General features: G+C 43.1%; 1 protein-coding gene across 8 annotated transcripts in view; it reads right to left on the bottom strand.

Annotated features, from left to right (window-relative positions):
* The window catches only part of LOC309661053 (uncharacterized protein), a 37,634-nt gene extending 15,289 nt beyond the window's left edge, over positions 1–22,345 (bottom strand). For 2 of the 8 annotated variants that reach the window (XR_014263824.1, XR_014263825.1), the window contains exon 1: positions 178–6,078. Coding sequence is in view for 1 of the 8 variants with exons in the window: in XM_082462329.1 (XP_082318455.1) it covers positions 178–442 (265 nt within the window). In the remaining 7 variants the exon portion in view is untranslated. Of the gene's footprint in view, positions 1–177; positions 9,717–22,334 lie in introns of those variants that run through there. The other 6 variants (XR_014263822.1, XR_014263823.1, XR_014263826.1 and 3 more) reach the window with 6 other exon arrangements.
* Between the last annotated feature and the right edge of the window lie 565 nt (positions 22,346–22,910).

Genomic DNA, 22,910 nt, shown 5'->3' with positions numbered 1-22,910 from the left:
CACCCAGAGTGTACCTATGCTTAAATAAACTTTGCTTTGTGTTTAAGCTTAACGGGGTAGTTTGCAATTCTTTGCTTACTATCGTGAACCGAGATTGCTGGTCCGGGCCTTCCGTTGACCTCCTCGGTTCAAGCTATTTTGTTATAACATACGTCCCCCCGGTGACACTGCTCTTACCTTGAGTCGAATCCGCAACGGTACGTTTGGGCCACTGCCTAGTCGCTCCCCCGGCTTTCTGATCAGAGGTACGTTTGCGACGCCTACTTTGCGGCTTCCCCGCGCCTGCTTTGCAGCTTCCCGCAGCCTGCTTTACGGCTTCCCCGCTTCCGCATTCGCTAAACGTAGCATTGCGCCCGCCGGCACCCTTGCACTTTCCCAGGTTTTCGTCCATTTGCATGACAGTTGCCCCGCCTGTCTTACATGCCTCTCCTCCTTGCCTCATTCACCTGAGAGGGGACTACTCTGTCGCTGCTAACGTGAAATGGCCCTATTGCTGTTTTATTTTTCTACTCACAGCTCTCCTTCCCGGCCTCTCGCTTGCGTCCTTCACAACTGCCGGCAGCAACGGTGGACGAATTGCCACCTTCTGACTCTGTTAAGTGTTTACACCTCTCCTGTCAAACCGTCCTCCCTGATCAGCTTCCTTGAATTACGGCTATAGAGAAGGCTTCACACCTCTCTCCGGCTCAGCTTACTAGACCTCCTAATCATTTTTTCTGTCACTGACTGGAACCAAGATCAACAGTGGGACTCTGGGAGGTCTTTTTCCCACTTTCATTTCGGGGCCCTTCTTTCCTCTTTTGAGACTCGAAGGAGCTTTCTTCTGTGGATAGGTCAGGCTGATGGCCGCCCCAAACACCCAATCTGTTATATTTGTGGGGACTTCCAGCAGTTCCATACACCACTTTTTGGCCAGACCACTCTAATTTGGGATCCCCTCATTCTTTTCCTTGTCGTCTCGAACACCTGTTTTACATGGTCCCTAAGGAAAACCAACTCTTCCTCCGCTCAGCTACCCAGAACAGTTTCCATCACTTACCAGACCTTGCTGATTGCCAGCCTGTCAGGAATCTCCAGGGACTTGCCTTTACGGTCCTGATCACCTGCATAGGAGCCTTGGCCCACTGGCAATGGGAAAGAAGGAGTAGCCACGCTATTATGAGATTGAGGAGCCAGAGAGTACAAACAAACGGCTCGTTAAGGAGAGGGAATCTCTATTGGTGACACAGCCTTAATGTTGTATATTCCCTCTACCTAAAAACCAATTGCTCATCCAGGTGAGAGAATCTCTGTAGGTGACACAGCCATTGGCACACGGTCTGTTCCTCTCCCTGAATGTTGCGTGTAAGTAACAGTACTTACTTACTCCCCAGTACTTACTCCCCAGTAAGGCAGGGGGATCTCTGTTGGTGACACTGCCTTTGGGCCAGAGGGGACAGACAGTAGTCCTGGAGGGCTATGGCCAGGGCCCTCCACTGATACCAGGAGGAGGGGACGGCCTCTCCTGCAGGCGGTCGGGGATACCAGGACGCTGAGACTCCCCTGACCTCAGTGTTGTGTATTCTCTCTCTTTCCAGATGGGTAACCAAACCTCTGGCCTCCTGCCACCTGAGCCTCCCTTAGGCTGCATCCTCAAGAACTGGTCGGCCTTTGACCCTGACACCCTAAAGAAAAAGAGAATGGTCTTTTTCTGCAACACTGCTTGGCCCCAGTATAAGCTGGGGAGCCAAGAAGAGTGGCCCTTAAATGATAGCATTAACTTTAATACCATCCTTCAACTAGAGCTATTCTGCAAACGGCAAGGAAAATGGAGCGAGATTCCCAATGTTCAAAACTTTCTCGCTCTTAGAGGTAAGGAAGAACTCTGCAAGACTTGTAAAATTGACTCTGCTGTGCTGGTCCTGATGAGACAGCCCCCATCCTCTCCTCGAGAGGATTCATCTGAGCGGGGCCATGCTAAAAGGGAACCTGAGCCAGATAAGAGCCAAAGGGAGAAAATCTTTAAACCTGGGGATAGCACTAAACCCACCCCATTCTCCATCTATATCCCCCTTTGCCACCGACAGCCCCCTTAACGCCTTACCTGGGAGATCTGACTCCCACAAGGCCTCCCCCTAGAATTTGCCCTTCGGTGGAGACAGCGGGTGAATTTGGACCCCAACTCATTCAGAAGACTTTTACTCTTCTAGAGTTAAAGCACATCAGACAGAAACTAGGTAAATTTTCTGATGATCCTGACCACTACATTGACAACTTTGCCCTTTGACTTAGCCCGGAAGGATGTCATGATAATCTCAGAGCAAACTCTATCAGATACTGAGAAAGAAAAGGTCCTAAAGAAGGCCTGCAACTTTGTGGACAGCCTCCATTTATCCAGCTCAAAATATCCTGTGGGGGAAGCCACCATTCCCCATAAGGACCCTCACTGGGATTACAATAACCCCAGTGGACAATGGGAAAAGGAACATTTTATAATCTGTATAAAAGCTGGACTCCAAACAAGCAGAAGGAAACCCATTAATTCCTCAAAGTTTTCTGCCATCAGTCAGGAACCCAATGAAAACCCTACAGCCTTCCTGGAAAGGCTCAAGGAGGCAATAGTTAAATATAGCAACCTAGACCTGGACTCCCTTGAAGGAAAAACCATTTTAAAGGATAGGTTCCTTACCCAGTCTGCACCGGACATCAGGAGGAAGCTCCGAAAGCTTACGCAGGAGCCCAATGTTAATCTAGATGAACTTCTAGCTACAGCCACCACTACCTTTTATAACTGGGACCAGGAGGAGGAGGTCAAGGCTCAGGAGAGGGAAAAGAGAAAAAAAAATAGGCAGGCCCAATTATTGGCAGCCCTACAGGGTCAAACCTCATCCGGAGAAGCCCAGACCCGTCCCAACGGAAGCCAAGACCGGTGCCAGGTCTGCAAAAAGCCTGGCCACTGGGCAAGGGAGTGCCCCAACAAGGACAAGCCTCCTAAGATACCCTGTCCAAAATGCCAAAGAAGTGGCCATTGGGGAGCCAACTGCCCCTGGGCTGAAAGGCCGAGGAGCCAGGGGCGGCCCCTTGGATGGCCCTAGATTGACGGGGGCCCTCCACTCCAGGTGGCCCCTCTGTTTAATGTCAGTATTACTGGACTGGAGCCAAGGGCAAACCTGGATGTGGCAGGTAGGACCATATCTTTCTTATTGGATACGGGGGCTGCCTACTCTGTCCTAGTTTCTTTCTCTGGAACCTTCTCCTCCGACTCCTGTCAGGTTACAGGAGTCTCAGGTAAACTTACTACTAGGCCTTTCACTCTCCCTTTGTATTGTTACTGGGAAGGATATACATTCTCTCCTTCCTGGTCATACCTGAATGCCCCCTCCCACTGTTAGGCAGGGGCATCATGAACAAGCTGGGAACCAGACTGCTACTTGGGGGAAGCACCCCAGTAACACCCCTCCAGTTCTTAGTCTTAGAGACACAGCCCCCTCTGAGGACTGGCACACCAGCCTCAGCTGAGTTGCCAGTAGACCTCCAGGTCTGGGCCGATGGAAAGCCAGGGAGAGCTATAACCGCCTCCCCAGTGCTTATCACCTTAAAGGACCCAAACTCTTTCCCCAATCAGAAACAATATCCAATTCGCCCAGAAGCCCCAAGGGGACTGCAGCATCTCATATCCAAATTTTTACAACATGGGCTACTTATTCCTTACAGTTCTCCCTGTAACACCCCTATCTTACCTGTTAAGAAGCCAGACAGGGAATACAGACCGGTCCAAGACTTAAGAGCTATCAATGAGGCAGCTGTCCCACTCCATCCCATAGTCCCCAACCTGTACAACTTGTTGGGGACCATCCCAGGCACAGCCTCCTGGTTCACTGTGTTAGACCTAAAGGATGCCTTCTTTTCCATACCTCTGGACCCGCGGTCCTACTACCTCTTTGCTTTTGAGTGACATGGGGAAGGGAATAGAGGACAACAGCTCACCTGGACAGTCCTATCCCAAGGGTTCCGAGACAGCCCTCACCATTTTGTCCAGGCTCTGGCCTAGGACCTCCAAGATCTACGCCTGGAAGGAGGGACTATCAGCCAGTATGTGGATGACCTTCTTATTTGCTCCCCAGACCACGAGAGAGCCTTAACTCATGCTACCCAGACCCTTAATTTTTTGGCCAAATGAGGCTATAAAGTCTCTAAGTCCAAGGTCCAGTTGGCACAGCAGGAAGTCAAACATCTGGGAGTAACCCCCTCCCCAGGGGAATGCAGGATCTCCCCTGAGAGAATACAAGGGATCTTAGATCTGCCAGAGCCAACTACCCAAAAACAGCTCCGAGCCTTTTTAGGCCTCACGGGTATTGCAGATTATGGATTCCTAATTATGGACTAAAAGCACAACCTCTTTATGAGGCCTCGAAAGGAAAATCTGACTCCTAACCTCTGCTCTGGGGCCCTAACCAAACCCGAGCTTTCCAGCAGCTAAAGACGTTAACTATCTCAGGCCCCAGCCTTGGAAATCCCAAGAACCGATAGACCTTTTCAACTGTTTGTGGCAGGAAAACAAGGGCTGGCTTTAGGAGTCTTGACTCAGGAACTTCTCCCTGTCCTGAGACCTGTAGGATATCTGTCAAAGAGACCGGACCCAGTGGTCACTGGATGGCCCAGCTGTCTTAGGGTAGTTGCTGCTTTGGCCTGGTTGGAGGAAGAAGCCTCCAAGCTCAAGCTGGGGCAGCCCCTGACGGTGTACACCTCCCATCAGGCTACCGCTCTCTTGGACGGGAAAGGCCACTTCTGGCTCCCAGATGGCAGGATCCCCAAACGTCAGGCATTACTGTTGCAGAACCCAGACCTACGTGTCACGGTCTGCTCCTCTTTAACTCCAGCTACACTGCTCCTCTTCCCTGGGGAAGGTCTACCGGTTCATCAATGTGAAGATATAATATTTCACTCCTTGTTGCCCCGACCCGATCTAACCGATCCTCCACTACAAAACCCTGAGGAAGTTTGGTTCACTGATGGAAGTAGTTTTGTTTCCAAAGGATGTAGAAGGGCAGGGTATGCGGTGGTCTCCTTGACACGGGTTATTGAGGCCCGGACTCTTCCCCCAGGGACCTCAGCCCAATTAGCAGAAATAATTGCTTTAACTCGAGCCTTAACCCTAGCTGAAAATAAGGCCCTTAATGTATATACTGACTCCAAATATGCTTTTTTGGTTCTGCATGCTCATGCTGCTATCTGGAAGGAACGTGGCTACCTGACGGCCTGAAGCAGCCCGATTAAGTATGGACCTCAGATTCTCTCCCTCTTGAAGGCAGTCCTCAAGCCTTCCCAGGTAGCAATGATTCATTGCAGAAGTCACCAGAAGGGTGACGATGAAATAACAAAAGGAAATCGACAGGCAGCCCTTCAGCCCTTTGTGATAGAGGGCGCCTTAGTTCCTTCCCTTAGTTCTCTCCCTTCCCCGTCTTACCTGCCTGAGGAGATCAAATGGGCCATAAATCATGGGTACCACCTTGACCCAGACGGATGGTACCGGAGAGAAAACTTAACTCACCTGCCCCAATCGATCCAATGGAAAATTATTAAATTTTTGCATGAGGCTTGTCACCTAGGGAGAGATGCCTTATACCAGATTGTTTTTTCTGTCTTCTCTGAGAAGAGACTTTACTATGTATTTAATAAGGTAACCTCATCATGCCCTACTTGTCTGACTAACAGTGCTCAGGGAAGTAAGCCACCATCGTTGTCCCTTCCCGCTCAGAGACACAGAATATATCCAGGGGAAGACTGGCAAATGGACTTTACAATGGTTCCTCCCTACCGAGGATATAAGTACATTTTAGTGCTTGTGGACACCTTTACCGGCTGGGTGGAAGCTTTCCCTATCAGGACAGAAAAAACTTCGGAGGTAGTCCAGTAGCTTTTAACTGAAATCATCCCTAGGTTTGGCCTTCCGTCGTCTCTTCAGAGTGATAACGGACCTGCCTTTGTTTCCCAAATTACTCAGCAGATATCCAAGGCTCTAGATATTGAGTACCACCTTCATTCTTCCTGGAGACCCCAATCCTCAGGAAAGGTAGAAAGAGCCAAACAACATTTAAAAATAACTTTAAGGGACTTCCCTGGCAGTCCAGTGGTTAAGACTCTGCGCTTCCACTGCAGGGGGCAAGAGTTTGATCCCTGGTCGAGGAACTAAGATCCCACATGCCGTGTGTCGTGGCCAAAAAAAAAAAAAAAAAAAACCTTAAGAAAAATAACCCAAGAGACCTCCCTCAGTTGGAAGGAAGCCCTCCCTATTGCTCTTTTAAGGATCAGAACAGCCCCAAAGGCCTTACTTAACCTTAGCCCTTATGAAATGCTGTATGGTAGGCCTTTCTTACGAGGGGACCTACTTATGGACTCTGACACCTCTGCCATTACATCTTATGTCACCTCCCTTGGACAATTCCAACAAGCCCTCCAGGACTACAGGATAAAAAGGCTTCCTTCCCCAGAGTCTGCTCCTTGCCTTTACTCTCCAGGAGCACAAGTACTCATCAAAACTTGGAATGATGGCTCCCCTGATTCTCAACTTCAGCCGACCTGGAAGGGAACCTATCCAGTCTTGCTCTCCTCCTACAGATGTTAAGGTACCAGGGATCGCCAGTTGGATTCACCATTCCCGGGTAAAGCCCTGGACAGCCACCGAGTCCAAGGACATCTCCCCAGCTAAGTACACCTGTGAGCCTTTGGAGGACCTCCAACTCCTGTTCAAATGAAAACCACAAGATAAGTACATTCTAAATTCATAAACCTACCATTCCCACAGCTGGCAGAAGTAATAGGCCTACTGTATCTCCTGACTTTTCTCATTGTGCACGCTCTCATTCTATTTTGCATATCATCACAAAATGAATTCACATGCTGCCTCTTATTTCCCTAATATGACATCTCTCCTTGAAGTTACTGGACTTTGCTCCTTTCCCTTTATTTCTTCATATTCTCACCATCCACTGACACCCACTGTAAATCAAGTTGCACAATTAACCAATAAAACTGACTGTTGGATATGCCCCAAGGGAACCCAAAACCTAGAGGAACTCTACCTATTGGCCCTCCCTACCTCCATCGAACAGCTGTATAACTTACTTGGTCAATATTATGGGATGGATTACCTTTTATATGGGGGCCAAAGGCAAGTAGACCCTGACTCTTTTGCCTTAGGCCTAGTTGTCCGCGTAGGTACAGACTCCAAGCTTCTAGGAAAGACACAACTTTGTTTCCAGAACTTGGAGGAATGGGGACACATCTTGGGCTGGTTAAATGACTCCTTTTGTAACTATACCCTCAACTTTAATCAGACTAGCCTGGGGTGGGATTCCTGGTCAGAAGAAGATGAATACAAAGTATACGAAGGTAATTTCACTTTGTATTGGGGAAACTCAAGGAAAAATGCAACGAAGAAATATATTAGTGAGGACCATATCCCCGTAAACAGCTCAGCCCTGGGAACGAATTATGTAGGGATTGGCATGACCACCAGACACCTACTTAACTTAACCGTCCTACAAAATCCTCCTCCAAAATATAATGTAATCCAATTAATATTCAGAAATTTGTTATGTCAATCCCCCCATCACACTCATAATCAGTCAGAACCCAGATTCTCCCCTCTGTGTATAGATGATTACTTCCTTGGGGTTTGAGCTTCTGGATATAATCCTAGGCCATGGGACCCCAGCCTTTTTCCAGAGGAAAACTCCCAACAGGTCAAGGCCTGGCTCTGGGGACCATGACAGGGATATGCTTGAGGGGCACCAGATTTTCATTCCTATGTGGTACTGGGGTATATCTAGATCTTCCCACACTTTGGAGGGGCACCTGCACAATCATTGCTGCTGTCCCAGAGGCAACCATTGTGGCTACAAAGGATTTAGCTTCCTCAAGAGACGTTCCCAACCTTGGGTCATTCCTCAAAGAAGCCTTAAAACCTGTCCAAAAGAGACAAAAATGAACTACTGATTGGGGAGGACATACTCATGATAACCTTTTTTTTTTTTTAAACATCTTTATTAGAGTATAATTGCTTTACAATGGTGTGTCAGTTTCTGCTTTATAACAAAGTGAATCAGTTATACATGTACATATGTCCCCATATCTCTTCCCTCTTGTATCTCCCTCCCTCCCACCTTCCCTATCCCACCCCTCTAGGTGGTCACAAAGCACCAAGCTGATCTCCCTGTGCTATGCGGCTGCTTCCCACTAGCTATCTATTTTACATTTGGTAGCGTATATATGTCCATGCCACTCTCTCACTTTGTCCCAGCTTACCCTTCCCCCTCCCCATATCCTCAAGTCCATTCTCTAGTAGGTCTGCATCTTTATTCCCGTCTTGCCCCTAGGTTCTTCTGACCATTTTCTTTTCTTTTTTTTTTTTTTAAGATTCCATATATATGTGTTAGCATACGGTATTTGTTTTTCTCTTTCTGACTTCACTCTGTATGACAGTCTCTAGGTCCATCCACCTCACTACAAATAACTCAGTTTCGTTCCTTTTTATGGCTGAGTAATATTCCATTGCATATATGTGCCACATCTTCTTTATCCATTCATCTGTGGATGGACACTTAGGTTGCTTCCAGATAACCCAATTCTTGATCGGCCTGAGTGATCCACGGTGTCTTTAGAGGAGTTTTTCGGTTTGCAAGTGTACCCCTCTTGAGAGGTACTGAGAGAAGAGCATTCTCAATCTTACCATCATGGTTCAAGAATCTTGGAAGGCTACAGCAGCAGCCATTGAGAAACAACAATCAGCCCTAGATTCTCTGGCTGAGGTGGTTTTACAAAATATGAGGGCCCTTGATATTATGACAGCCAAGGCCGGAGGTGTCTCTGCCCTGCTAAATGAAACATGCTGCTTCTATATTAATACCTCTGGCCAAGTTGAAGAAAACCTTCGGGTTTTAAAAAGAAACATCAAACTAATAGAGGATCTGAAAGAGAGAGCAGGACAAGGCCCTAGCTGGCTTTCCTCCCTCCTCTCCTCTATGGAGACCCAGATATGGACATGGCTCTTGCCATTGTTGGGACCATTAGTCCTGAGAGCCTTTGTTTTGTTGTTAGGCCCTTGTATCATTAACCTACTTGTTTGACTCATTTCAGAATGCCTACAAGCTATTCGATTCCAAATGGTTCTGTGATGTGGCTACCAGCTGGTTCAGCCTGGCCCTGAGACCCAGATCTACATGGGACCCTTTGATGGTCATCACTCCAGACCACCTCCTTGCTGAAAGAGAGCAAGAGGAGGGACCCAGTCAAAACTCTGTCCCTTACCAGCAGGAAACAGAGTGGTTGTCGCCCATGTCCCAAAGAATTGGGTCCCATACTCTTGAGATGGGAATGTTAGGTAGTTAGTCAGACATTAGCAGCAAGGGGATGACAGTGGTGAGAAAAACAAGGAGAAGAAATCGAGTCACACACCCAACCATCTGGGGACCCTCCCAGACATTAGCAGCAAGGAGGTGACAGTGGCGAGAAAGACAAGAAGAAATCAAGTCACACACCCAGCCATCTGGGGACTCTCCCTTGATCCCACCCAGAACGGATGAAACTATGGTCGTATGGTGGGCACCTTATCCTGATAAAGAGGGGCACAGTAACACAAGGGGAGTTCCCTGGGCTGCGCATGCCCAGACCAGACAGGTGTATAACCTACAGTAAACCCAAACTCATTATACCATAATTATAATAAAATCTACATGTGGTTTTGCACCCCCCCCCCCCCCCGCCGTGGACGTTTCTTGGCAATTCAAGGGTGAGGGCGTGCACAGCCCGCTCTCTCACTCTCGCTCTCTCTCTCTCTCTCTCCCCCCCCCCTCCCTCTCCCTCTCCCTCTCCCTCTCCTTCTTCCTCTCCCTCCCTCTCCCTCTCCCTCTCCCTTTCCAGAGTGTACCTATGCTTAAATAAACTTTGCTTTGTGCTTAAGCTTAACATGGTAGTTTGCAATTCTTTGCTTACTATTGTGAACCCAGATTGCTGGTCCGGACCTTCCGTTGACCTCCTTGGTTCAAGCTATTTTACAGTGAACGTCCACCCAGTGACAACAGCAGAATGGTCCTCCAATCTCTGATTGTCCTACTGTACCTTAAAGCTTCAGGAGAAAAGAATATGGTATTGAAGAAGGAAAGCACCGCCTGGCCCGTCAGAACAAGCAACTTCATCCGTGCATCCATCCATGCTTTCATCCATGCGTGCGTGCATCCATCCACTACCATGTTTTAAGCAGTGGGGACACAGTGTTAAGCAGACAACTACCCTCATAGAGTTTTCAATCTATGAATCACTGGGGTGGCTGATCTGCTAGCCAGTTTGCCCTCATATCAGAGCAAAAGAAGAACATTTCATCCCAAATAATTGTTTATTCTAGAAAATTTAGAAAATATACAAATAGAAAGTGATGATCATCTTTATTTCCTAGAGCTAATCATGGTTCAAGAATCTTGGAAGGCTACAGCAGCAGCCATTGAGAAACACTGCAGGAAACACAACAACCTTAGGCTATTTCGAGAAGAGAGGCATTTAATATAGGGAACTAGTTAACCATTAACATTTTGGTGTATTTCCATTAACGTTTTGGTGTATCTCCTTAAGGTCTTCTGTGTTTGTGTGTGTGTAACAATAGTGAAATAATGCAGTACATAATTTTACGTCTTGTTTTATTATTCGTTTAACATTATATCATGAGCAATTTCCTGTGCTATTAAAACTTAAAAATATGACTTTTAGTAGTTGCTTGATGTTCCATTCTATAGATCTATTAAATTAATTTTTGCTAAACATTTAGATTGTTCTTTTTTCCTTTTTTTTTTTTTTTTGCTTTTAATTAATACTAAAATAACATCTTTAAACCAAAAATTGTACCCAAGTCTCCTTAGGCTTTCCCCTTAGATCGCTAGAAGTGTAATTTCTGGGTCAATGGATATGAAAGTTTTATGGCTTTTGCCAAATAGCTTTCCAGAATAGAAAAGATTCCATTCTAGAACATCTGGAAAATTTAAAAATCATTTAGCTCAGTGTTTGCTGCCATGCATATCAATCACAATGCCATATTTGGCTGAATGATGGTGTCTTCTTACAGGTCAATGTTTGGACACAAGCTTTTTAAATTATAGGTTTTGAGAGGGTGACTTTGAATGAACCATGCTGAAAACAATGGACGTTTTTGGTGTTTTTCTCTCTCTCTTTTTTCTTTCTTTCTTTTTTTTTCCATTCCTTACAGCTCACCTTCCTCATTCCCTTTCCTACTCTTCTTACTCATATCATTTCAAACCCTCTACCCCATTTCCATGCCTCCACCTATGCTGGTAACCCATCCTTCCATGTTTTTCATCAAGCTTACATAATCAGATACACATTTATGCAGACGCATGCGCACATGTGCACACACAATCTTGTTATTTTACAGAAATGCTATCTCATTATATTCACTTCCACATAAAAGAAAGAAAAAAGAAAGCAGTGCCTCTGATGGTGAGTTCAGCAGGGTTTTCTGGGAATCATTACTGGAGGTCCAGCTTAGAGCCAACTGTCCTAGCTCTTTCAGTAATAACTTCTGGTATTAAGTTCCTTTCTAATTAAAGCAGCTAGAGTGGTGCCTCTTTTCTTCACATGAATCCTGGCCTTATTCAAATACTCTCCCGCCAAATCCCATGATTAATATATGTCACTGCTCTTTAAAATTCTTGCCAGTATGGTGGGTATTAGTGATATCTTGGTATTGCTTAATTTTGGATATGAGTCTAAGCATTTTTTTCTTTCTTTATCTTTGCCATTTGTGTGAATTGCCTATTCATATCCTTTGCCATTTTTCTTTTGGGTTAACTTTTTCTTATCCATCTTGAAGAGCTCTTAATAATATATTAAATTCTAAGTCTTTGTCTTTATCAACAGTAATTTCCACCCTCAATGTATTGCTTTTTATTTTTTTATTATTTTTTATTATTATTATTATTTTTAAAAAAATAAATTTATTTATTTATTTATTTTTGGCTGTGTTGGGTCTTCGTTGCTGTGTGTGGGCTTCTCATTGTCATGGCTTCTCTTGTTGCAGAGCACGGGCTCCAGGCGTGCAGGCTTCAGTAGTTGTGGCACGTGGACTCAGTAGTTGTGGCTTGCAGGCTCTAGAGCTCAGGATCAGTAGTTGTGGTGCATGGGCTTAGTTGCTTCGTGGCATGTGGGATCTTCCCCGGCCAGGGCTTGAACCCGTGTCTCTTGCATTGGCAGGCAGATTCCTAACCACTGCACCACCAGGGAAGCCCCTGTATTGCTTTTTAAATTGACTTGGTTTCCTAGATATAGTCAGGTCATTTGATGTACAGTAATAATTCCTAACCCTTTCTAAATACTTCCTGATCACAGGGGCTGGAAAGAGAAAAACACATTTCACAGACTCCCTTGCAGCTAGGAATGTGATGTAAATTAGGTTGCACCAATGAGACGTACTCATGCAAAGTCTGGAAGATAGAAGTGCTATTTTTGCTGGAAAGCAAGTTGGAGAGACATGAATATTTGTGGCTTTACTTTGCATTCTGTTGTCTGATCACCAGCTTCCTGATCATGAGAGTTGAGGAGGCAGTAGTGGTAGCAGCAACGAATTTCTGACATCTGGATTGTAACTCTGTTAATGTGCCCTTGAAATCAGTTATACGGTGGCAGCCACCTTACGCTCACTGGTTCTCCTGGCCCTCTCAATACTTTCGTAAACAACTAACTCCCTATATTAAATGCCTCTCTTCTTGAAACACGCTAAGGTTGTTGTGTTTCCTGCACTGTTTCCTGACTGATACACTTTAAGATATCTTTTACCTTGAGAAGTTTAAAATTTGTATATAGTCAATATGTCTACTACTTTTATTTTATGAAAGTTTATGAGATTCCTGACTTGGTTAAGAAACATCCATGACCCTAGATTACGTGGAGTCTCCTGGATTATCATTTAAGGTTTTTATGATTTAATTTTTATAATTAAGTTTTTCTATCTTATTCTATAAGATAAGGGTTGAGTTTTACTTTTTAAGGTGGTGTTATGGACTCAACTGTGTCCACCTCAAAGGCATATGTTGAAGCCCTAAGCCCCACATGTGACTGCATTTAGAAATAGGGCCTTTAAGGAGGTAGTTAAGATTAAATCAGGTCACAATGTGGGTCCTAATCCAATATAACTGGTGTCCTTATAAGAAGAGGGAAAAATACCAGAGATTTGTGTATACAGAGAAAAGGCCATGTGAGGACACAGGAAGATGACCATCTGCAAGCCAAGGAGAGGCCTTAAGAGAAATCAAAGCTGCCGCCACCTGGATCTTGGAATTCCAGCCCCCAGAACTGTGAAAAGATAAACTTCTGTTGTTTAAGCCGCTTGGTATTTTGTTATGGAAGCCTTAGCAAACTAGTATAGGTGGATAGACAATTGTATCAACATTACTTATTACTTAATCAGCTTTCCCTCATTGAACTGAAATACCATTGTATCATGTATAACTTTATATATATATAAAGGGGTCAATTTATGGATTCTCTAGTCTGTTCTTCTCTTCTGTTTATTACTATGTCTATACAACACTGATTAGATTATACTGGTTTTATGGTATGTTTTGATGTTTGATAAGGCAAATCCCCACTCTGTTCTTCTTTCTTCCCCCACCCCCATGGGTTACTCCTTGAAAAATATCATGATACATGTATACAGTTGGAAAAACCAAATAGTACCATAAAACTTGTAACTAAAAAAGGAGTCTCTCTTTGGCCCTTAGTGGTATGCTTGTGAATGTTTAGCAACTGACTGTCTGGAAAAAGAAAAAAAAGCTTTGATGTATAGTGTTTTCTGTTCCAGTGATATAAATACCCCCACCATGACTGATTTCATGGTCCCACTGTGATACCACTGAATAGGGAATTGGGAAGAGATGTGCCCAGCTGGCTTCTCAAGCCAGAATTAAGTCAGCTCTAGCACACCACTGCCCACTCCTGAATTCCTCTTCTGAAACTCTTTCTGGCTTACATCCATACCTTTAAACAGTGTGCTTCCATTACTATTTCCAGGGTATACACTTTAGGCGTTATCTATTGATATCCTATGATGGATGATGGGAAACCATCAAATACTTTTCTATCCCCATGTTCTCACGTCCTCTCCCAGTAAAGTTCTATCACTATTTTTGTTTAAATGAATAGTCAGTGTTTATTTTATTATAATTACTTATTTATAGGCCTAATTACATGCTGAGTTATAATGTGATTATTATGACTATATCCTACTTGGTGAGGCAAGTAACTTACCATGATAAAATTTCCCTTATTTTACATTTTTTTTCCATCTTTCTTTAAAATTTATTTATTTATTTATTTATTTTTGGCGTGTTGGGTCTTCGTTTCTGTGCGAGGGCTTTCTCCAGTTGTGGCAAGTGGGGGGCCACTCTTTATCGCGGTGCGCGGGCCTCTCACTATCGCGGCCTCTCTTGTTGCGGAGCACAGGCTCCAGACGCGCAGGCTCAGTAGTTGTGGCTCACGGGCCTAGTTGCTCCGCGGCATGTGGGATCTTCCCAGACCAGGGCTCAAACCCGTGTCTGCTGCATTGGCAGGCAGACTCTCAACCACTGCGCCACCAGGGAAGCCCATTTTTTAAAGCTCCTTTTTCCTGATGGCTAAGTTTCTCAAGTCCCTAACCTGTTTCTCCCAAACTTTCCAAGAGTAAAACCTGTGTTAAAGCTGGGAGCTTGATAGGCTGTCATTCAGTGAGAACGAGGACTGATCTGCTTGCTGCTGCCACCACTTGAGGTTATGAGGAGAACCATTTGTTTCTATCATTAGTCTGGGTAGAAAAAAATTAAAAAATTATTTCACGTGAAAACTGACAGCCCCTCCAACACGCGGCTGTGGGATGTAAATTTGTATTACTAGTGCAGTCAGGGGGAACCCCAAGCTCAGAACTGATGTTATGCTGCTCACAGTTTGCAAATGCCTCCAGGCATGTGGCCAAGCCTCTGTAGAGGAAAGCACCTCCCACTGGGCTCAGGGTTTCCCCCAGATCAAGTGCAATCAAATAGAGGCTCACAATAAAACATTACCCAGCACAAAAAAATGACTCATCAGAATGAGAGGCAGCAAAAATGCTCACAAAAAAATAGACTTCCCAGAATTTAAGATATTGGCATTATTAGCTACAGAATATACATGATGCATAAACATTTAAAGGTAAAAGATGAAGTGAAAATTGAGAAAGGAAGAGAAAATTTTAAAAATTAAACTTTGTTTGAGGAAGAATCAAATAGAACTTCCAGAAATTAAAATATATATATATATATGTATACATATAACCATTGAAATTACACCCATCCTCTCTGAAGTTTTCCTTCTCCTTTATCTAATGAAATTGGTATCTTCCCTAAGACACTGCCCTACAGCCTTCCCCAGAGTTGGCAGCTGTTTCTCCCATACCTCTCTGATGGGTCTGAGTATCAGTTTTGCTCCTCACTGCCACTCTTTCTCCCTCTTCCCCAGATTTTACCACCCTGCTACCGTTTGCGGCTGGTATCTTCTACTGATTCATAGGTTTTCCCCCTTCCTTTAAAAATTATTTTAGCTCCTGCTTCCTTGATACTCTCTCCAACACTACTCCTATCTTAATTCATGGCATGTCAGTATCCATGCAGGCAATACTTCCAGTATCCTCACCTCTTAGTGTTCATTTCTTTTTTTTTTTTTTTTAATGAATTTATTTATTTATTTATTTATTTTTGGCTGCATTGGGTCTTCATTGCAGCGCTCGGGCTTTCTCTAGTTGTGGCGAGCGGCGGCTACTCTTCCGTTGCGGTGCGTGGGCTTCTCATTGCGTGGCTTCTCTTGTTGCAGAGCACGGGCTCTAGGCGCGCAGGCTTCAGTAGTTGTGGCACGTGGGCTCAGTAGTTGTGGCTCGTGGGTTCTGGATCGCAGGCTCAGCAGCTGTGGCACACAGGCTTAGTTGCTCCGCGGCATGTGGGATCTTCCCGGACCAGGGCTCGAACCCATGTCTCCTGCATTGGCAGGCGGATTCTTAACCACTGCACCACCAGGGAAGCCCCTAGTGTTCATTTCTTTCAGTTGCTGAGTTGCATTTCATTGTATGTATATGGCATCACTTGTTTATCCACTCACCTGCCAGTGGATCTTTGGATTTTTTCCAGTTTTTCACCCATTGTAAATAAAGCTGCTATGGACATTCATGTTGGTCTTCACAGTCAGATACAGTGACAGACAGACTCAGAGGTCGCCCACAGATTCCAGCAGGCCCTTGCTCTCCTTTGCTCTGCTTATGGCTGTTTTTTTTTTAAATTGAAATATAGTTAATTTACAATGTCATGTTAGTTTAGAGTGTACAGCAAAGTGATTCACATATATACCTAAATCTATCTATCTATCTATCCATTCTTTCCTTTTCAGATACTTTTCCATTATAGGTTATTACAAGATATTGAGTATGGTTCCCTGTGCTATATAGTAGGTCCTTGTTTTTTACCTATTTTACATATAGCAGTGTGTATCTGTTTAATCCCAAACTCCTAATTTATTCCCGACTATCCTCTTTGGTAACCATAAGTTTGTTTTCTGTGTCTGTGACTCTATCACTGTTTTGTAAGTAAGTTCATCTGTATGCCTCTAGCTCTTAAGAGCTAGTCCTGCTAGCTGGCAGTAGCCTCCAGACCCACCGCAAATGCCTGGTGGCGGGCACACAGCAGGGATAGCTACGTAAAGACAGCAGCTTCCCACAGACCTGTCCACAAGCTCCTTCCTTATGATCCCATTGCAATAGCTGGCCATGTTTAGCTTCTCAAGAATTACAGACTTGTCTACTTACACCAGTGCACAGAGCAACTGCTTGTGACTTTTTCTCTAATCCACTAACTCCACCTTTTAGACTCTCTCCCCAGTCATTAAGATCTAAATCCTATAATAAATCCCCTATTCCATAACACCTACAGTGGCTTTGCTTCCCTGACCAATATATGCCCCCAAAGCTGAAATAAACCTTATTTCTTTGGTGTTCATTTCCTTTTCCTTTTCCTTCTCCTTCTTCTTCTTTTTTTTTTAAAATGAGAATGCTTTTAGCAGCTTTGTTTGTGATAGCCTCAAACTGAAAATAGCTCAAGCATCCATCAATAGTAGGAAGGGCAAATAATGTATATTTTATTCATAGAACAAGATGCTACTTAGCAACAAAAAGAATTACTAATATCCTCAGCAACATGGATAAATCTAGCAAATGCCGAGTGAAAGAAGCCAAACAACAAAGAGAACATACTGTATGATTCTACCTATATGAGGTTCAAAATAGAGAAAAGTGATTTATGGTGATGGAAGTTGGGACAGAATGTTCTTGGAATACCCTTTGAAAAGGGCTATGGACAGGGAAGGGACATGAAGATTTTTTTCTAGTGATTGAAATGTTCTATATTGTGGTCTGGGTGATGTTCACAAGGATATATACATATGTTAAAATTTTAGCAAGTTGTTCAATGATGATTAGTGTACTTTATCTTTATATATATGTGGAGAGAGGGAGAGACAGAAAGTCTAGTCTCTTGTCTGGACTCAAGCTCGTTTTTGAAAAAAAAATTTTAGGGGACTTCCCTGGTGGCGCAATGGTTAAGAATCCATCTGCCAATGCAGGGAACAATCAGGGACCAGGGTTCAACCCCTGGTCTGGGAAGATCCCACATGCCACGGAGCAACTAAGCCCATGTGCCACAACTACTGAGTCCACAAGCCACAACTACTGAAGCCTGTGCACTCTAGGGCCTGTGCTCCGCAACAAAAGAAGCCACCGCAATGAGAAGCCCATGCACCGCAATGAAGAGTAGCCCCTGCTTGCTGAAATTAGAGAAAGCCTGTGCACAGCAACGAAGACCCAATGCAGCCAAAAAAAAAAAAAAAGACAAATTTTTAATTTGAAATGATTATAGATTCACAGGAAGTTGCACAGATAGTACAGAGAGGTCTCTTGTACCTTTTACTAGATTTCCCTCATTGGTTACATCTTATGGTGTTCATTTCTTCAGAATCATTTCCACCATCATCATTTGGCTGCCCACTACCAGTGGATTCAAAACAGCAGTATCATTTCTTGACAAAAAAGTCCAGAAAAGCTTGTTTCATCATTTATCAATAATGGTTAACATTTTTTAAAATACAGATTTTAATTCCCTAATTTAGTTAATAACAAATAAGTTAAAAACCAACCTTGATAAAAATTAAAATGATTATAAAAATAATGAATTATAAAAGTAAATGCTTACATTTTATCAGATTTTTATACACATTTGTGTTACCCTTGACAAACTAGCCTCAAAATGTCACATATTGTCATATGGTTCTACTGCGCATGCCTAATACTCAGCTCCCTCACATGTGGCGGAAATCTGACACCTCCTGACAGGTCTAGACCATGCTCACTGAGATCCGTCCACAAGTCACACACCTAGATGTAGCAGCAACATCAAATTGCTATAAAGTTTCTAAGCGCTTACTCAATTTCTCTATTGGTAACAAAGAATATGCAGACAGGGCTGGTCAGTAGACTGATCTAGAACATTGTTAGTTCTGGTGGCAGAGGGGAAAAAAAGGCTCCTGATGGGTTGTGCGAAGTCAATTAAATGCATGGCTGACGTGACAGGCAAAGCTGTGGTCACTGTTCTAGCTCCAAGCTCCCTCTGTTTTTGGAACTTTCTTTCTTTTGAGTATGGCCATTTTTAAGTGCTTTTTTAATGTTTATCCACCATATCTATGTCTTTGTATTTTGGAGTGGGGTCTGCATTAGCTTAGGAGTCAGATTGCCTGGGCTCTAATCCTAGCTCCACTGGATCGTAGCTGCATGACCCAGGGCAAGTAACTGCACTCCTCTGGGTCTCTGTTTCCTCACCTTTAAAATGGGAGACAAAGATAAGAAAGTTATGGTAAAGATTAAATGTGTAAAGCACTTGGAACAGGGTTTGGGACATAAGTATCAATTAATACATTTTTATTATTAATATGTTATCAGAAGTACCACCCTTAGGTATGTTATGTCAAGCCCTTGGAAAATTCTTATCCAAGTGTTAAATTTTTAAAATCCAATTTGAAGGAAAAAGCTGAGAATGTCTCTTCTGTTCTAGATTGGGTTTTGCCTTTTCCAGGAGCCAATGAATACTGTTGGCTTAATGGGGGGTGGTGGGCAGAGCTGTGGGAAGCTAAGAACTAAGGACTTTTGGGAATAAGATTACATAGGTTTAATATCCCCAGCTATCTTCAGAATATCAATGTTTGTTTGATAATTTTGGATACACTCGTCTTTATTGACTTTGTTAATTTTTTTTTGCAATGCATGATTTAGTAAAATATTACTTTAGACACAAACAAAATAATAAGGTGTAAGAAGGGATGACTGACCTCTGTAATCAGATTGGGCTAACATGAAAATGGAAAGATTTTTGCTGTTGTATCTATCAAGGTAAAATATGTGAACATCAAAGCTAAGAAATGCCTTTTGTTGTGGTGTGGTAAGCTTGGTTCCACTCTCTCCGAGAAACAATAACTATCATTTACCCACTAGCTTCCAAAGTCAAAGACAATCCTTCCTTTAATAGGGTTTTCCCATGCAGTCGCTAGATGTGTTCCTGATAATATCAGAGCTCTGATCTACATACTGTGTTCCTTTTCTGTGTTTTAAGAAGTTGGCACTCATATTCCCTTTGGTTTCCTTGTTGTATCTGTAGCAGTTAATTCTCTTCACTCTAAAATGATTAAAAAAAAAAATGCCCCCAAGTACTTAGTATGTTTTTCTGGTGAGATAATAAATCAATGAAGTATCTATGACTTATACCAAGGATTTTATTTGGTCACTATTCATTTTGCTTGGGTACTTTTCATTTTTCAATGTGGTAGAGCCTATTTAAATACATTCATTATTTTTTAGTCTCTAGCACAGCATAAAACTCTAGCTATTTAATGGGAAGTGGGTCAAAAGAGTTATTCTTTTAAATTATCTATCTATCTATGTATCTATCTATCTACTAAGGAAAGAATTTGCAATAAAGGTTTAGGGAAATCCTCATGGTGATTTTTGAACTGGAAATTGTAGAAAATGTGTCCAGTTTCCTCATTACTTTTAATTCCCCATAACTACCAAATGCCTCCTGAAATCTTCCCTCTCTCATCTTCAGGGAGGCTTCGCAGAGTAATTAGGGGAAGACAGAGCCTCCCTATCATATTCCAAGTTCCTACAAAAGCATTGGTCTCTTTAGGAGCTTCCTTCTTTTTCCATGGATATTTTGTCTAATACTATTATAGGTTTAAAATACATCTTCATGTCCTGAAGAGTGAATCTCCCATCTATCTCAGAGTTATCTTGGCTCTTCTCAAACATTTATTGTTCCATATAAATATTAGAATCAGTTTTTCAAATTCCCCAGAAAATCTAACAGGAAATTGGATTGGGATTGCAGTGAATGTATAGCTTAATGTGGGAGAATTGAAATATTCTGAACAATTTTATAATTGATGATTTGGCAAAAGTTGCCCATAAAAACCATTTGAACATGCTGTCTTTTGGGGAGAGGAAGAAATTTTTAAAATTTCTTTAATATTTATTGGTTCTGGTGGATTTAAATTTTTTTTTTTTGCCATCCAGCATCTGAAATACCTTCCTTTTGGGGAATTCCCTATTGTTTGAATCTTGGCTAAAGGCAGGACCTGTATTCTGTTGTAAGAGTTGAAACAATCAGATATACACTTTCCTCTGCCCTCTGGCATCTAGGACCTGGGAATATGTTTTTGGCTCAGCTCGTGGGACCATCGTGCCCAGGATTTTAAGTCTGGAGCCAATGAGCAGAGAATCAAGGACATTCTAGAGAGGTTTTTGTTTGTTTGTTTGTTTGTTTGTTTGCACGTGGCAATGGTATGAGAAATAGCATCGAATGTTCAGGAACAACAGTGCCTAGTGGTATCATGGTGTCCTTTCTAATTATGGCATGATTTACCTTTGGATCCTTTTTAAAAAAAATTCATTGCTGCATTCAGTGAACTAATATTTTATTTTGGCTATTTGTAGGTATGTTCATAAGCGATATTGGCTGGTAACTTTTCTTGCACTATCCTTTTTTCATTTTTTTTTTTTTAACAAAGCAAAATTATTTTCTGTTGCTTGAACATAGGAACCATGACTAACAAAGTATTCTCTTCAGATCTTCTTTTTCACACTGAATAAATTTTAGTATTCATATTTTTCTAGAAAATTATTCCACTCTGGGAGGAGACGAGGGTGTCCAGGTGGAGGACCGTCCTTATGACTGTATGATTCAAGAGTGGTGGTCACACAGAGGATTAATACAGCGGGAGTGTCCCCACCCTCTGTGTTCCCTTCTCCTGCCCTGGTCTAGCTTTGTTGCCTCAACTTCTCCCCTGCCCCACATTGAGGAGAGTTGTGTCTTGATTTTCTGATTTCTGGGTCTTTGGGATTCTACACGGAGAGAGTGGGTATGGGTGACAGGGCAGGAGAGGAGGGAGGAAAGACAAAAGAGAATAAAGCTTCCAAGAAAGAGGAGAGCATCAAGATTCTGAAGCAGTGTCAGAATGTGAGCAAACAAAATCCCTTAATGACAAGGAAGTGTTGTTGTGGGATATGACTCAGACTCCGTTATTGATCTTTGAAAATACAATCAATGACTAGAGTTACTTTTTAACTATTTCTGGTTTTCAGACTTTTTCCTTTGAATGTGCTTAATGTTTAATTTAGCAATATGAGTCCCAGCTTACATCCAGGTTACAATTGGATAACCACCCCCTTTATTTGTTCGGGTCCATTGACTGTTATCTCTGACTAGTTAAGTTTATTCTTCTCACCCAGGGGGGAGCTGCCCAGTATTAGGGGGTCAGGAAGCACCTGTAAGGAGCTGAGAGTAGACTGGCTCCTCCTTACTTGGCTGGCACTTTTTAATTTTTATTTGGCTGAACTTTCCAGTGAGGCTCAAGAATTCTAACTACTGTAGTCGACTATTGTTGAGTAATTCTTGAAATGTATTTTATCAGTGTCATGGGAATGTTCAGAATTTATATTTCATTGTTTTTTTATTTATGTATATGTAGCATTAATTCCTAATTATCCCCAGTATCCTTTTCCCCTTTTGCCTTAATAATAAAATTCCCGACGTTTTAGCTCTCCAGAATAAGGACCACATTGCCCAGCCTCCCTTGCAGCTAGGTGTGGCAAAGGAATTTGAGTGGAAGTTTATATTGTCCTTCTAGGAAATGTCTTTAAAAGGAGAGCACAGCCTTCTTCAGGCCTTCCCGTCTTTCTGCAGGTTGAAGTGTGGCACAGTGATCGGAGCCAAACAGCCAACTTGGACCGTGAAGCACAGAGCCTCCCACTTAGGATGGTGGATAAATGAGATAGACATCTGGATCCTTGATGATTGTGGAGCCACCCTATCAGGCTGGCCTGCCGCACTATGGGCTGCATACATGCGTCAAAAGAGAAATACCTTTCTGTCTTTTAAGCTACTGTTATCTGGGTCTTTTGTCACACACAGCCAAAGCTAATCTGAAATGATACATGGACCAGATATGTAACCATATATTGTTTGATGTGGCCAAAAATTACTCTCTAATTTTGTTTTTAATGCACATTCTTTAATCACTGGGAACCCCAAAAAACATGGCATCATAGTTATAGACTAGATAGCTACTTAAGAGTATAAGCTGCAAAGGAGCCGAGGTTATTATCATTAACACTGATGGTGGACTAACCAGCAGGAGAGTCCATTCTTCTTCTTTTTTTTTTTTTAATTTATTTTTATTTTTTATATTTGGTTGTGCTGGGTCCTTGTTGCTGCGCGCGGTCTTTCTCCAGTTGCGGCGAGCAGGGGCTACTCTTCGTTTGCAGTGTGCGGGCT

The sequence above is a fragment of the Balaenoptera physalus genome (assembly GCF_965194825.1).
Source record: "Balaenoptera physalus genome assembly, chromosome: 5".
Classification (NCBI taxonomy): domain Eukaryota; kingdom Metazoa; phylum Chordata; class Mammalia; order Artiodactyla; family Balaenopteridae; genus Balaenoptera; species Balaenoptera physalus.
Note: the sequence above shows the minus strand (reverse complement) of the source record. Positions and strands in the feature narration are given on the sequence as shown.